General features: G+C 45.3%; 1 protein-coding gene across 1 annotated transcript; it reads right to left on the bottom strand.

Annotated features, from left to right (window-relative positions):
* Nucleotides 1-63: 63 nt before the first annotated feature.
* LOC125519933 (chaperone protein dnaJ 11, chloroplastic-like) lies at nucleotides 64-826 on the bottom strand. Its single transcript, XM_048684710.1, has one exon. It carries the CDS (start codon nucleotides 664-666, stop codon nucleotides 337-339), a length of 330 nt encoding a protein of 109 aa, XP_048540667.1. The 5' UTR covers nucleotides 667-826; the 3' UTR covers nucleotides 64-336.
* Nucleotides 827-16,480: the final 15,654 nt, after the last annotated feature.

The raw sequence follows: 16,480 nt of genomic DNA, 5'->3' as shown, positions 1-16,480 counted from the left end.
ATTTTCGAAAACAATCTTCTGTAAGACAGGGCATAGAACGAAAGCCAGCGCACAGTCTATTTCGAGTCTGGGATTCTAAAACACCTGAAGCCAAAATATATTGAGAGAAAAGCAGCTGAACAGTAGTAGCAAGCTTGAATATATATTTACAAAAGCTACACCACCAGGACCAAAAAGTGGCTCCGCAAAAAAAAGGACCAAAAAGTGGGGCCGGCTGCATAGAGGGACCGACGGCTGGGCCCACACCACAATCTTTCCAATAAACAGCACTAACTACGCCGAGGACACCAACACAGCTCATCCACGTTCATGGGAGTTGGGAGATCATGGCCTGAATCACCAGCACTGGTCCGTCTCCCACCTCCGCACCCGCATCACGCCGCCGGCGCCCCCGCCGCGGAACACCCCGAGCGAGCTGTCGTAGCGCGCCCTGGCGGCCGGGTCGGACAGCGTCTCGTACGCCCTCCGGATCTCCAGGAACGCCTCGGGACCCCCGCGGCCGCAGGAGGCGACGTCGGGGTGGAGGCGCTTGGCCATGGAGCGGTACGCGGTCCTGATCTCCACCTGCGTCGCCGCGCGGCCCACGCGCAGCGCTTCGTAGAGCGAGCCCGCCGCCGGCCTCGCCGCGGCCACCATCGGCGGCGCCAGAGGCACTGCTCCCGCCATTGGCTAGATGTTCGGCTTGGTCGGGGTCGAGTTGCGAGTTGGGGGATCGAGTGGGCTGGGAGTTCAACGCTTCAACTTGGAGCGCGAGGGGAGCTGAAGCTTGTGATTATGAAGGGCTCATGCATGCCAGCGTTTCGGGATAGGTTTGGATGTAGGTGGCGGGGAGGTGGGGACATGACATCGATCACTCACTTAGGTTGGGGATGGGACGTCACTGTCGAGTGTCGACTGTCGTCTAGAAGGAAGGCGGGAATGGATTTCCGTTGGTGTCGCACATTGGATCGGCCGGTTCTGTGGCGCCGTCGCTGTGGGCCCTGCCTTCTAGAACGGCATCATCACTCTAGCCTGCCAATACTGATCTGATCTACATCCAGCAAGGATGTAGTACAGTTTTCAACTTCCTACTCCTAGAATGTGATTTCTTTGTTCATACTTCCTTCATTCCGAATTACTTGTCGCAGGTATGGATGTATCTAGATGTATTTTAGTTCTAGATACATCCATTTCTGCGCGAGTAACTTGAAACGAAGGGAGTAGTTATTTTTGAATTTAGTTAGTTTTTTATTAAGTTCTACTACTAAGCTATTAACACAGACGACATTACTTCCATTGGTTAGACCGATCAGTTTTATTTTTTTAAACTCTTAGACCCATCAGTCTTGCTACGCGTAAGATTTGGTATATCCTTCATTCATTGGGAGAGGAGCCGGTCGGTGGCGTTTGCGTGTTTTGACGTCAGTGAGAGGTTCAGAGTGAGATGCCAGGGCGATGGGCCTTGGGTGGCGGGCTACTCGGTATGCTCTCCGGCTGGTATCAAGGTGGCGGTGGTGGCTGTGCTTCTTCATCATGTGGACGACGAGAGGTGTGACGGTTGATGACTTTGGCACCTTCTCTGTTTTGCTGGGAAGGGGTCTAGATCTAATTTTAGAGGTCTCGGCTTCGTCATGCCGGCTGACTGTGTTGCTCCTTCGCGGCATGGGAAAGCAACCAGACGAAAGCTTTGCGTTGACGCCGATGATGACGGCGCCACCGCTCTTCTCTTGATGACGTTGTCGTAATTTCACTGTCCTATTACGGTTTCAGGTGAAAATCTTTGTTCATTCCATCGAACGCGGCAACAACAATGGATTGCGCCGTTTCCCTCTCGAGGGCATGGCCGTGGAACCCAGTTTTTGTTTTTCTATGTTCTGCTTCTCATCATCATATATCCTTCGTCCGTGTATTATGTTGGTATTTTATCTATAAAAAGCGGGATGGAAGCCCTTCTAGTGGTTTGCACTAGTTTTATATGGCTAAGGATGGATGGAAATGCCACCTCAACAACTAACGTACGGCGTCAAGTCCTTTGCTTGCTTCATGGTCATGCCCTGCATGTTAGTTGTTGTGATCAGATGTAGAGGGTCCCACCAGGACGCTTTGTGTTTTGAGCCATGGGGCCCACCTTCTAGAAGATAAGGGAGATTCCCTAGAACAAGATCTTTTGTAGCTGAAGATTTATGTGAAAATACAACCGTAAACATGCGTGCATATGTGTCCGAACTGAAAAGAAAAAAATAATAAAATAGTAAAAAAAGTCACATACTTTTTGCAACAAATATGGTCTACTGTTATACTCATGTATAAAGTTTCACGAGAAAAAGAGTTCCGTGGCATATTCTGGACAGAAATAAAACAAATTGATACTTATATAACCTATACACGTTTTTTTTTTGCGAATGAACCTATACACATTTACATAGCTGCAATTTGCTTTGCTAAGAAGTCCCCATAAGTTATTTTGTCGCGAAACTTTATACGCGAGTATAACACTAGACCATGTTTGTTGCAAAAAGATAATCAAAATAATTTATGTTTTCATTCTTTTTGTGCTAAATCTAGTTCATGTAGACCCAAGTTTAAAAATCCACACCGAAGATTTATGTGCTCTATAAAAAAAGCACGCATTACACATATGCTCTAGCACACAAATCGTTTTGGTCCAAGTTTTATGGGTTCCATACTAGAGTACAAGAGCTCGTTCTTACTCGTGCATGACTGCGAAGCTGCCCGAAAGGTAGCAAACATTTTCAATGCCACATTGTGTGCACATGTGATGGGATCAAACAAGCACCGGAATCTTTACTACACGATTTATTATTCCAGACTGGCGTGAAATATCAGTGAACAAATTCCCCCAACCAACTTCTACCCCTTACGCTTATACAGTATGTGTGAGCAGACAAATTTGTTCCTAGGTCCATCCAACAATTTCCCGGTCTTCTATCTGTCGGAACAACAAAGTAGGATGGAAGAGAACGATGAATACGAGAGGGAAGAGATGGAAAATCCACAAAAGTATGAAGAGCGCACTAGGAATGGGAGACATCGCAGAATGAGCTTGCTATATTTTTTTCTGGAGTTGTAGACACACCAGACACCACGCGGATATGTTGTGAAATAATTTCACATTTATGCCTAAATATGATTTTTTGTGATTGATCTCATTGATCTAATCTAATGTGAGCTCCTATACTAGTCTCCATGGTCAAGGACTCCATGCTTGACTAATTCATTTCTAACGTCTGGACATAGGCAATACCATGACGAGCATTACTCAATGTGGATGCATGTTTTCACTCTCGAACGGGCACACGTAAGTGCACGTCATTGTAAGCAGAAGAAAACGCCTAAGTGCATGCATGTTTCCCAAGCGTGGTAGCCGAGAAAAAACAAAACTAAAAGCCAAATGGAAACACAGAGGGCTCGGGGGAGGAACCCTAGCCGCCGCCGCTACCTTCCACTGCCTCTCCTCGTCTCGCCACCGCCGGATAGAGATTCAGTAGATGGGGATTTAGGTGCTCCATAAAAATAGTACACATCACACATATGTTTTAGCACACAAATGCATATGTTTTAGTTCAAATTTTGTAGGTTTGTACTGGAGTGAAAGAGCACCCCGCTCCCAATCCCATCCAAATTCACTACATGAAAAACATCTTTCCTAGTGATTCACCACTACCAAGAAAAATAAGACCCATCAATAATACCATTTACCATTGACAAGCAGTCTAGTACCCATAAGTGAAAACTTTAACAAACAATGTAGTGCAGCTTCTCTATCTACTACTTAAAAATACGTAAGGTTTCATCTTGCGTCAAATTTTATTCCGACCTATTCATCCGACCATCGCCACGTACACCATCTTGTGAGCCTTTCACCTATTTTCCATCCCTTTTGGTTTTTTATTTCACACGGTTTTCATCTGATTGGCAAAATAAAAGTCAGATTATTGGGAAATGCTAGGCACGCAGCCCGCCCGTGTCACAAAACCCACAAACCCATGAGCCACTCGCTACCGCCGCCACTCACGCCCTAGACCGCGGCGCCACCGCAAGCGTCCACCGCTGCTGACACCATGTCCGCCGAGTCGCTAGCTTACTTCCTGCATCGGTGCTTGTAGCGCCCTTCATTTTTTTATTAGGTCTTCTCCTTTTACTGATGCCACGATTGTTGCTGATGAACTTCTCATGTTGTTGTGACTTGCGAGAGAAGGGGATTTTCATTAGCACCGAATATGATGTCACTAGCTAGCGTCGCTTGCATGGAGATAGTGGTGCCATATTGTGTGTGGAATCTAGAATGGTTGGCGACGACATAGATGAGCCAATCAAATATCCATGTGGCGATCTATGACGATCATCGGTAGTGAGTTTTATTTCTTGCTCCTAGGGATTCCACTAGGCAGGGCCGTCGACAAGGGGGGCCAAAGTGGGCAACCGCCCAGGGCCCCCAAATTCCTACCCCCCCCCCCCCCCCCAATCACAGTTTCAAGTTAGGATGAAATAGGCCCAGCTTATCTGCCCGCTGGATCGTCCCTGATGTACGAGGGATGTATCTAGTCACGTTTTAGTGTTAGATACATACGTATCTAGACAAATCTAAGATAAGAATTTTGGGACGAGGGAAGTACTACGGTAGTTACGCTATCAGGTCGCCAGGGAAGATCTACAGGACAGTCCTGACTTTGTGCATCAAATCTCCATTGAATCATCGATCTATTCATTATTCATCAATTGATGACGTATTGTAGCTCGTCTAGCTGTTGTTGGCAGATCGTATTTTTCTCTCCTTTTGTAATTACCCTGATGACATTTGTCCATCTATCATGTATTTGTTCTCAAATCATCAATCAACCATGCATTTCTTTGATTGTTTCAGATAGAACTATTTTGAGGATAGTTGCTCATACAAGATTTCAAAGATAGTTGTTCATCCAAGTTTCAAGGTTCAGCATTCTTTTGTTCTCTTATCTTGATAAACCTTGTATTCATGTAATGATGCTTTTCAGTAGAACACGATGTTAATTTATTGCTTTAGCAGTACCTTCAATACTTTAAATTTCATAATTGATGCATTTTTAAGTTATACGAAATAAGCACATAATCAAGAATTTGAATTAAACTAGTAAGCATGCACGTGCAACGCACGTCTCTACAGTGGCATCTCGGGCGACTACTCCTGCGATACTGGTTGAGTGTGCAAGGTTTGTTTGAGCAATAGATGTTGGGGGCGGCGGCCCTGAGAGCTCGTGTCTTGTGGGTTGAAACTATTGCAGGCATATGAAATGCTTGCTTGCAGCTTCAATGACATGTACCTCATGTCTTGTGGGCTATTGCAGGCAATGTGGAATGCTTGTTTGCATGTTAAATGCTTGCTTGCAGCTTCAATGACATGGACCTCATGTCTTGTGGGTTGAAACTATTGCAGGCATGTAGAATGCTTGTCTCTTCTCAACCGCGAGAGAGTGCCTCATGACTTCCTTTCTTGCAGTGATGAAAGAGCGGATTGTTCAGCAGAGCGAGTCCCCTAGCTAGTGTGTGTTTGGTTGTTCAGCAGAGCAAGTCCCCTAAAAAAACCTAGTGTGTGTCTGGTTGAATTTTGTTGTCCCCTAAAAAAATATTTGTGTCAATGGAACTAATCATCAAGAAATGACATGAAAAGAAATTGAATGTTCATCCCAAACAATTAATAACCTCGAATGCAATGCGCAATGCACGGTTCAACTAAAACAAGGCCAAAAGATAATTATTATTAGCTCATTAAAAGTGGACATCAAGGAAATATTTTTTTGATCTCATGTCTTTGAATGGCAATTAACCAGATCATCCAATGACCATATAATTTTCATATTTGTCTATTTTTTGGGCAGATCACATTATATCAAAATATAAATATATATCAAAACTTCAGGCAAAATTATCTTGAACAACTATCCAACTGCACCACTCTGCACATCAGAAAAAGAACACCACATACTCACTGCATTCCTAAATGTAGAGTAGTATTAAGGAGTAAGCTTATCCGGACAGCAAGTAGTTGTGCCCACTGTATAAGGATAATCATAATGCACACACCACAACAGGGATTTTTTTCTTTGACATCTGCATACAAAGTTACAGAACAAGCTCTTGAATGGTTGTGACTAAATTTCTCAAAAGATGTCAACAAAATTAAGATAATATATATATTACAGTATAAGACTATTATACATGCTAACTATGCACTGTTGTTAAATAAACGGTATACTTGTGACTATTCTATATCATCAACATGCTTCTACCCGACTCTCCGTTAATCGCCTAGCTACATGGATGCATTCACAAAGATATAGGCCCTCTTCTTAGCTTTTAGCATACCTCTATTCACAAAGATTATGTGCTATATATAAGTATTGTGACGCTAATGGTCGAACATGCAAATTAAACTTACACGTGGAAAATATGCAACCCACAATTGCGATATCTTAACATATCACATTACAAACATATAAACAACGGTCTAAGAAATACGTGTAACTACACTAACATTTGGGATATTTGAGATACTTGTCATGAATAGTTTGTCCCATCAACATATCATTGCAACTTAGCGCAATTCATTTTCTTTTCTCCGGAAAAAGTTCAATCTTATTTCTTCTGGCCTGTCTGCTCTATGGATCTTGGTGTTGTAGGCAGATGGACACATCTCAGTTCAGAGCATGTTTGTAAGCAAAAAATTATACCTAATGATATAATTTACATAAACCTAATGCTCAGGCATATTATCAATTGATGGCGAATGTGCATTACAAGTTGAAGTTTCTTGTTCCAACGGATCCCAGTTATTGGTTTTTGTCATCCAACAGTTTAATGTCATATCAACCAAGGTTTGTGCTCTACTTATGGAGGTAGCCAGTAGAAACTATTTGTGCATACACATGTTTTCCAAGCTATAACATTTTAATTTATGTTCCATTTTCATCCATCTACACATTTTAATTTCCGTGTGCAGAAAGAAATACCTTGATCACAATGCTCGGCGTAGAAAAAGTCATCATCATGTAGGTTGACATTGACATACTGTTCATCCAAATACTTCAGGCGCTGGACAAGCATATTGAACCAAGATCTTCACTTGATACCGGAGCAGCAAGCATATCTAAGAGAACAACACATCATAATATAAATCATTAAAATATGGCCAAAAGGTAACTCATGTGAGTCTAACCTCTTTAGCTAACAAAAGCTATTGTTCTACAGGGAAGAAAATAAGTCTACATATATGTGAGTCTCACCTCTTTACCTAAGATTTCATTGTTTTTTACCATGTTATGCCATATATCTTACAACCCCTTTGTTCTCTGCAACAAAGTATCATAAACATTGTTATAACAAAAAGGATGATGTATTCCTTCTTTACTAACTGATTTTTTTCCAACGGAGATTTACACTAAAATAATTGTACATCGTAAGACTTTCTTCATCACTGAATTTTACTTAACTCGACATATCTGAATTTTAAACGGAAAAATTTCAAAAGCAGGGATCTCTGCCAATGGGGACACGCATACTCCCCTGCACCTTACATCACATATTCCATGGCTGAAAATATTTGCAAGCACCGTCAGCACATGGATTTCCATGCCTGAAGAAGCAATCATTAGTCAATAGGCGTGGGATTGAAAGCATGGCCTCAGTAAATGGTAGTATTGTTTGACTACTATTTGTGAAGCACAATTTCAAAGGAAAATGATAGGAAGATTAAGAAATCATTATTCAATGGGCATCTAACTGAAAGTACAGTTTGAGGGAACTAAAGCAGAACCAGATCATGCAGTCATTAATTGGCTATTAGAGATTGGGAATGAACTTGCAAAAGAAAGCATACAGGTGAATAAGAAATTGTCAAAAAGCAGACACTACACTGTATACATGATTTAAACCAAGGAAAACAAAGTAAAATCATGTAGCTATCAGTTCGTTTTTAAAGATTGGTGCGTCGGCAAGAAGCGATGTTGGTAAGAAGGTTTCTGTAAGCTGAAAATAATTCCACCCCTTGGTCACAAAAGCCTGTCTTTATCTCCATCTTTAACCTATGTGCAAATGAGTGATGAGTTTCATGTGAGCAGCGCTACACACAGTAGAATGAAAATTGGCAGATCCTAAAATGGAAGGAGCATAAGGCTTAAAAATCGATATCTAAATCTATAAAATGACTAAATGAGCATCATTCGAGGAATCACAACGACGGAGTATATGCGCCACTAACTGATGCCCCCGAGTCGTGATTTGAACATCCGGAGGCCATGAATCATGACATATAGCAAGCAAGAGGAAATAAGCATCCGGTCATCCACCAGTTAATCTTGCTATGCTAACCTCAAGAACAGGTAGTAGCTCCTTTTAACTTATTACTACACTGTAGCAAATTTGGAGGAGGTAGTAAAAATGCATGAATTCTAAAGGCCATTCGGCTGTGAAATATTCAGAACTGGTCAGACAACGAACTTCTCCCTTTAACCCCACTTCAATTATTCCAAGGGTTCCTCAAACCAATGCTAATTTTAAAATCACAATATAAAGAAGGAGAAGGTTGCTGTTTTGCATGACATGAGAGCAGATGTATCACCGAACCTACAAAATTAAATCTGTATGGTCTGCTGGCACAGATAAAATTCAAAGGCATCCTATGGGTATGTTGACATGACTGGATCTGCAAAGATTGATGTCCCACAGTGCTTGCTCGGACACAATATTCAGACAAAAACTTTGGTAACATACCATTGTAGATCAGAAGGTATATTTTTAAAGTAATTTTCATGCCAATAAAACAAACAGAACATGGAGTTATCAGAGGCACAGAAAATAAATTCTAGCAAGTAGGAGATGATCTATAACCCAGAGATATATAAATCAAAAGGAAAAGCTCACCAACAGCTTGTGTGATCTATAATCTGGCCACTGATTCCAGTCAAGGAGAGTAATGCTCCCAGTTTCCATTGAGTGCAACAAATCTATAACCCAGAGATAATGGGGAAGCTTGTGAATTGTGCTTAAGGACACTGACGGTGTCCTGGACTAGGGGGTACTCACCACGTCGTCTCCCGATCTATTAGATTGGGCCGAGGACCCCCGTGGCCGTATACTCATGGGCCAGTTCGGACGGCTACCGCATACAAGGAAGATTCCACAAGACTTGGCGATCAAGACAAGGACTTCTCCCCACCGGCGTATTCGGCTAGGACTCTTGTTATCCTAGGCCTCCGGTGCATTATATAAATCGAGGCCAGGCTAGTCGATAGAGATACACAACAACAATCATACCATAGGCTAGTTTCTAGGGTTTAGCCTCCTTGATCTCGTGGTAGATCTACTCTTGTACTACCCATATCATCAATATTAATCAAGCAGGACGTAGGGTTTTACCTCCATCAAGAGGGCCCGAACCTGGGTAAAACATCGTGTTCCCTGCCTCCTGTTACCATCCGGCCTAGACGCACAGTTCGGGACCCACTACCCGAGATCCGTCGGTTTTGACACCGACATTGGTGCTTTCATTGAGAGTTCCGCTGTGTGATCGACAAAAGGATCGATGGCTCGCCTGTAGATCAACTGCGACTTCGGCATCCTCGTCACCAGCTCGACTGGTCACCTTGGTTCGACCAAGAACTATGCCCCGTGTTCGGATCACCATGTTCGGACGAGGGCCTTCATCAACACCAACTCCGATCTCTATCAAGATCATGGAGGAATCGTCCATGGAGCTCGGGGGCTCAACGTCAACATTGCCCTCGGGCGACTGTGCTGTTTTTCCGGACAGCGAACGCGTATCCGCCGCCACCGCCTCCTCGAGCGTCGCTTTAACGATCGCTTTGGTGGAATTGTGCAGAATCGAGTCTACAACAACCCTGGAAAATTTCGTCGAGTTCTGATGAAGGAATCTCTGGCAATCCACGGTATACCGGAGCCCTGTCAAACCTGGACGGGAATTTGGATGAGTTTAGGGCGTGGTGTCCAGCTTCTAGATCGGACGTCCTTTGGAAGATCCAACCGTTGATCGGCTGCGGAATTCCTATATCTACCACCTCTCAACATTTCGGCTCGATCCGACCGTCGAAACTCCAGGAACCTTCCGATTAGTGCATCACTTTTCGGATCTGTTTTCTGCGTGAAAACGAATCCGACCCGAGTTCATCTTTTTTATGAACAGGATTTCGGACATCCCTTTTGAAGGAAGTTTTGTATGGGGTATTGTGTTTTGTTCCCGAACACATCCCACTAACTGTAAGATCTTTTGAACATGATCTTCAACATCATGCTGGTGTCAAACCAGTCCGGCAATATTATTCCACGGCTGCCGACCTGTGCTAGACACGGCGTCACTTTGTTGAGCCGAGCTCAACTTCTTTGGATCATCATCTCGGCAAGCCGAACAAGAGCCTGGCATCGCGAAGGATAAATCATCACCAACATCGCCGCCCCACGGATTACACGGAGCGGGCATACCGGCATCGCCGCACGTCGCTTCATTAAGCCGGCATCGACCACGTCACGACCTGCATTGACAGGGCCGCACCATTGTTTCTTCAAGCTGGTGTCCATCACGCCGACCTACTTCGACTCATCAGCTGACATCGAGGCTTCGACATCTCGGCTGGACCGGGGGCTTCACCATCTCTTCATCAACCTACTCCGGACACTTCGGCGTCACTAGCCGACCAGCTCCATCACATTAGCTAGGCCGAGGGCTTTGCCTCGGCGAGTCAACCTCTACCAGCATTGCCATGCCGTCGTTTTATTGCCCATCAGGCAATGGGTGTGCGGAGCGGGTCCCAATTTTAGGAATCACCTTCCTTCGGATTGCTACAACAAATAAACCAGGTGCTATTAACCCCAGTATTTTTTGCTTGTTTGGGTTCATTTTTCCCAAGAAATTATTACTCTGGTTTGTCCGTCATATGTACACAGGTCTATCAAATGGTGGCTGCATTAACGACAGTCGCATGGTGGTTCGGTCAGTTTCCTTACATAGTCCGATGAACGCCGCACTCGGAGCTCGGACCGACCTGCGAATTCAGGCTTTGCCACGCCTTTACCGCATCACGCCGACGCCCTGCATCGACTTGACTTCGGCGCCAGGCCATATTTCTTTTATTACTCACTTTGCATAAATTATTTATTATGCAACGATTTTTTTTAATTATCATTATTACTATTATCTCCGGTTTGCACTATTTTTTGTGCACAGGAAAATGATCCGGGGACTTCAGCGTCACTCTGCCGGTCTGCATTGATCGTGCTATGTCACCACTTCGGCGTGTCAAGCTCTCCGCTCCGCCACCTCGGGACCGGCTTGATGGATGGAACCTTGCCCCGCATCAAGCTCGGACCGCGTCATCAATACCGAACACATTAACCAGCTAAGTCGCTTTCATGCTCAAAGCTTTAATTTCTAACTTGCGTTCGGTTCGACCAAGCATTATACTTTTTTGGAAAAAAGTTGCTTCTAAAAAATTTCTTTGTCCAAACTTTGTTTGTGACGCATAAATTCAAATACCCCGTTTACTTGGGGGCTTCCTTTATGAAGCTTTTCCTGTTGCATATGATATACTTGTACGGCTTCGTTCCTTGTTCGTGTATTACGCCACAATATGTACCACATTTACTTAAGCGATTTGCAAGCTGGGTTGCCTCGCTCCTATGTTTACCCCTACGTCCCCGATTGTTCGGCTAGGGAGTAAAGGGAGCACCTCTGCGATTGTCACGATCGGGTCACCCGAGCCGGGCCTCAGACTGGGTGAAGCCGAAAGCTAGCGCTCTTATAGTTATTCAATGATGGTCGGCACACAACGGAACTCATGAGTACAAAAAATCTATTGCACAAGTCTCATAATAACAATGAGCACCGAAGAAAGGTATCGGTGGGGGTACTATTTTCTTCGAAGATGCTTCTTACTCTTCGCAGTAATATAGCATAAGTTCCCTGAGCGCGCTTTGTCTGTTACAGCCTTATGGCCCGATTTCCTGGTTATTGGAAACACCGTCGATATTCTCGACCGATGGAGTACATAACACTTTTCGGTCCTTAACCGAAGAGGGAGAAGCCGACGGTCGGTTAAAACGCGTTTAAAGTTCGGTTGAACATAGATATGATATAAGTACTTCGGTACATGCAATCATTTTTCTACCCAAGTCACTTGGGGGCTCTTAAGTTTATTTGAGCCGTTTTATAATAAGTGTTCTTCTTCTCAGTCGTTGCAAAGTTCTATTATTATTATTTATCACTCCTTTTTTCGACGCGAGTGTGCGGTCACTAGCCGGGGAGCCTAATTTCTCTCTCAAAGCCGCTAGAGTTTAGTTTGCTAAACTGGCCTAATGAGAAGTACTCCGCCCTCGGGATAGGAGGTTGAAGCCATAGACTGACCCGCTCGAAGTCTTGAGATAGGATGTGTCATGTTAAAGGACGACAAAAGCACTTCCTTTTTTTCTAAGACCAATTTTCGGATTGGCACCGAACACTTGATCTTGTTCGGACGTCATCTTTTTACTGACGTTTCTTGTTTTTCCAAGCTTTTTGGCACTTTTAAACTATTTGTGCTTTTCCAGCATTAGTCTCGCAGTGCAACGCCGGACACCTTTAGGGATTCAGCAAAAACATTCTCAGATATTGCTATATATGCATCGGTTTCGAATTGTGTCTTCGGTCAATAGTTGGGTTGCCCGGCTCCTGCACTTGCTTCACGTTCCGTTTTGTTCGGCTAGGCGTGCAAAGGGAGAACCACTACGATTGTGCTTCCAGCTCACATGGTTAAGCACCTTAGTGGAGAAAGCCGAAAACTGACTGTCATAATAAGCATAAACTGGTCAGCGATCCGATGACTATGACGGGCCATTCATAACATTGGCCGAAGTGTTTATGGCTTGACCTCGACTGTCGCCGAACACTACCGGGGGCTATTAACTGGCCTCCCAAACTAAATCCTTGATATTTTGCTCTTACATTCGAGCTGAGGTTTCATGATCATGCTTAGCATGACAACCCAAAGAAAGGAACCGATAGCGGGACTATTTTCTTTGGAATACATTTCTTCTGTTAAACAGTAATATAACATATCTCTCTGCGTACCTTTGTTTATAAAACCGTGTGGCCAGATTGCCTTGTTTGTCGTAAATCTTTGCCCTCATAAAGGCTTTATAAAGTAGGACAAACACTCCTCGGCTACTGGCCAAGGAGGTGGAAGCCGATGGTCGGTCAACAAAGTTTTGTACAATGCGGATCCGAGCATTAATGACGTAAAGTACTTGGATACATAGAGTCATTACACATAATTTGTGATTTTACTATGGATATTGATCCTTAATTCGGCCACCCGTGCCCGCATTAAGGCTCGGGGTCTACTGGGCTTCGGGCTTATTATTTACAAATATTAAAGGGGCACATCGATCCCCTGATCTGGTGTTGCCACCCGACCAGTGTCTCGGGGGCTACTGCATTGCTTGTCCAATGCAGAAAATTTTATGTGCAATATAGTTTCCGAGGAGATTTTGATCCTCAGGTTGGCCGGCCGCACCCAACCCGAGTCTCGAGGACTGAGCACGCTGCTTTTAGTGTCCCGAAGTATTCTGCCGAGCTAGGACTTGATCCTCAGGCCGATTTTGCAAATCGACCTGAGTCTCAGCGGCTACTGGGATCAGCGGTCTTATGTCATCCTTCATGTGCATCTCGGGTTTTAGACCGATACACACCTTGAGGGCTACTGGCTATATATCTCGGCAGAGAATAAATTGCACCAATAAAAAATATTGACAAAAAATCGGCCCATAGTCGGGGTGGTGCACCACCTCGGAAGCAGTCCGGCATAAAGCTCGGGCGCTAGTGGCTGGCTCCATAGAGGGCATTTCCGGCATTAAGCTCGGCTAAACTCCTTCAACTTTTTTGAACCAAGGTGATATGACACCTCGGATATAGTCCGGCATTGGAGCCTGGACACAGTCCGGCGTTGGAGCTCGGATATACAGTCCGGCGTTGGAGCTCAGATACATAGTCCGGCGTTGGAGCTTGGATACATTCCGGCGCTAGAGCTGGGAAGCGGTCCGGCATTGGTGCTCGGTTGCAAAACATACCTCGAATGCAGTCCGGCGTTGGAGCTCGGACGCAAGAGGACCCTGCCTCCCGGGAACAACTTCAAACCCGAGGTGTGGCATAAAAATAAACAAGGCATTGATAAAGGCCGGAAACTTAAAGGGGCTCCTCAGATACCCGACGTGTAAACTCGTCGAATGCATTTCAGCGATCCTCAAGATCGAAGATAAAGAAGATTTGTTGAATCAGTTTTCAAGACCGGCAACCGAAGATGAAGAACAGTTCGGAAGAATCGAGGAGCGTCCCTAACTTGAAGACCGGTTCAGGGGGCTACTGACGGTGTCCTAGACTAGGGGGTACTCACCACGTCGTCTCCCGATCTATTAGATTGGGCCGAGGACCCCCGTGGCCGTATACTCATGGGCCAGTTCGGACGGCTACCACATACAAGGAAGATTCCACAAGACTTGGCGATCACGACAAGGACTTCTCCCCATCGGCGTATTCGGCTAGGACAATTTGCGCGCAGGACTCGTCGTCATTGAAGCCTAGTTCAGGGGCTACTGAGGGAGTCCTAGATTAGGGGGTGTTCGGGTAGCCAGACTATACCTTCGGCCGGACTCCTGGACTATGAGGATACAAGATTGAAGACTTCGTACCGTGTCCGGATGGGACTTTCCTTGGCGTGGAAGGCAAGCTTGGTGATGCGGATATTCAAGATCTCCTACCATTGTAACCGACTCTATGTAACCCTAACCCTATCTGGTGTCTATATAAACCGGAGGGTTGTAGTCCGTAGGCAATCAACTCCATACACAACAATCATACAATAGGCTAGCTTCTAGGGTTTAGCCTCCTTGATCTCGTGGTAGATCTACTCTTGTACTACCCATATCATCAATATTAATCAAGCAGGACGTAGGGTTTTACCTCCATCAAGAGGGCCCGAACCTGGGTAAAACAACGTGTTCCCTGCCTCCTGTTACCATCCGGCCTAGACGCACAGTTCGGGACCCACTACCCGAGATCCGCCGGTTTTGACACCGACAGACACCATGACAATTGATCGACCCTGTATGAAGAAAAATAAGAGAGCAAGATGCCTGACCGAAGGATTTAGTTAGCAACATCTGGACCGCAGGAATCGTCGTCGGAGTGGGCAGTTGGGGGCGTGCTGTTGTTGTCGTTCGGCCGTCGGGGGCGTGCTGCTGCGGCCCGGCACCCCTGCGGCGGAGGTGCCGCTCGGCCGTCGAGGGCGTGCTGCTGCGGCCGTCGGGGTCGTGGCCCGCCGGTGTGAAGGGGGGTGGCGAGGCGTGAAGGGGCCGCCGGCGAGGCCGATAGGGGGGGGGCGTGAAGGGGCCGCCGGCGAGGACGACAGGGGGGGCGGCGGCGGCCGAGAAGGGCGTGGGCGAGCAGCGGGCGGCGTGGGGCGGCGGCGGCCGAGAAGGGCGTGGGTGGCGGGGCGTGGTGGAGAGGTTAGCGAGGGAGAGAGAGAGGCATGCGAGAGAGAGGGACGAGTGGTGGGGTACCGCGTTTGGTTAGCGACGGGGATTTCGTTAACGATGATTTTTGTTAACAGATGTTTTAGGCAATGGCATGGTGGGTAATTAAAGCGTAAAACGCGTTTAATATGCTCGAGGGATGTAGACCATTAGATTGCAGGTTTTGATAGATAGGATGATTTGGTTCTTCATCCTTTCTTTCTTTTATAGTGGTAGTAGATGAATTAGCTATATATTTTTAATGTTCGAGCCTCATTTTGCGTTTCGTCCCGAGGCCCCAAATGTGTGGAGACAGCTCTGCCACTAGGGCAGCAGTGGCATCTACGACTTCTCCATGGGAAAGTTGCAATTACAACAAGGAGCAACATCGTGCCAGGCAGCAGAGCTGACGCCATAACATGCCTGATGGCTGTGGCGCTGTGCGTCTGTGCCCGATGGCTCCCTAGAGTGTGTCTTTTAACTCCTAGGTGTCCCTACACCCTCATAAGCAGTAACTAGAAAAAATAGAAAAAAATAAAAAAAATCTGAAATCTTGTGACATCCAATATGCTCAAACTTTGTAGGAACAAAATTTGATGGCACAAATTTTTGTTTTTTTAATTTACTGTTCATGAGGGTGTAGGGACACCCGGAAGCTACCACACCTTTCTCCTCCGAGTGTTTGACAAAAAACTACCACTTTAGGGGTTTTTGTCCCACAGAACTACCACTTTTTAAAAAGTGGCTGAAAACTATCAAAAATTCTTAATTATGTGACTAAAAACTACCATTTTCAGATAATAACTAGTTTAAACGATTTTAACATGTTGACCATTCAGTTGACCGTAATTATGGGTGGGACCCACATGTCATTCTTCTTCCTCCTCTCTCTATCCTTCTTTGGCATTTTCACAAATAGATTATGTGCATGGGAGGGAAGGAGGTCAAACTC

This window comes from Triticum urartu, chromosome 7 (genome assembly GCF_003073215.2).
Source record: "Triticum urartu cultivar G1812 chromosome 7, Tu2.1, whole genome shotgun sequence".
Classification (NCBI taxonomy): domain Eukaryota; kingdom Viridiplantae; phylum Streptophyta; class Magnoliopsida; order Poales; family Poaceae; genus Triticum; species Triticum urartu.
The sequence above is the reverse complement of the archived record's forward strand: the minus strand, read 5'-3'. Positions and strand labels throughout refer to the sequence as shown.

Coding starts and splice junctions, on each gene's coding strand:
- LOC125519933 (XM_048684710.1), bottom strand. CDS start 666: ATGGCGGGAGCAGTGCCTCTGGCGCCGCCGATGGTGGCCGCGGCGAGG.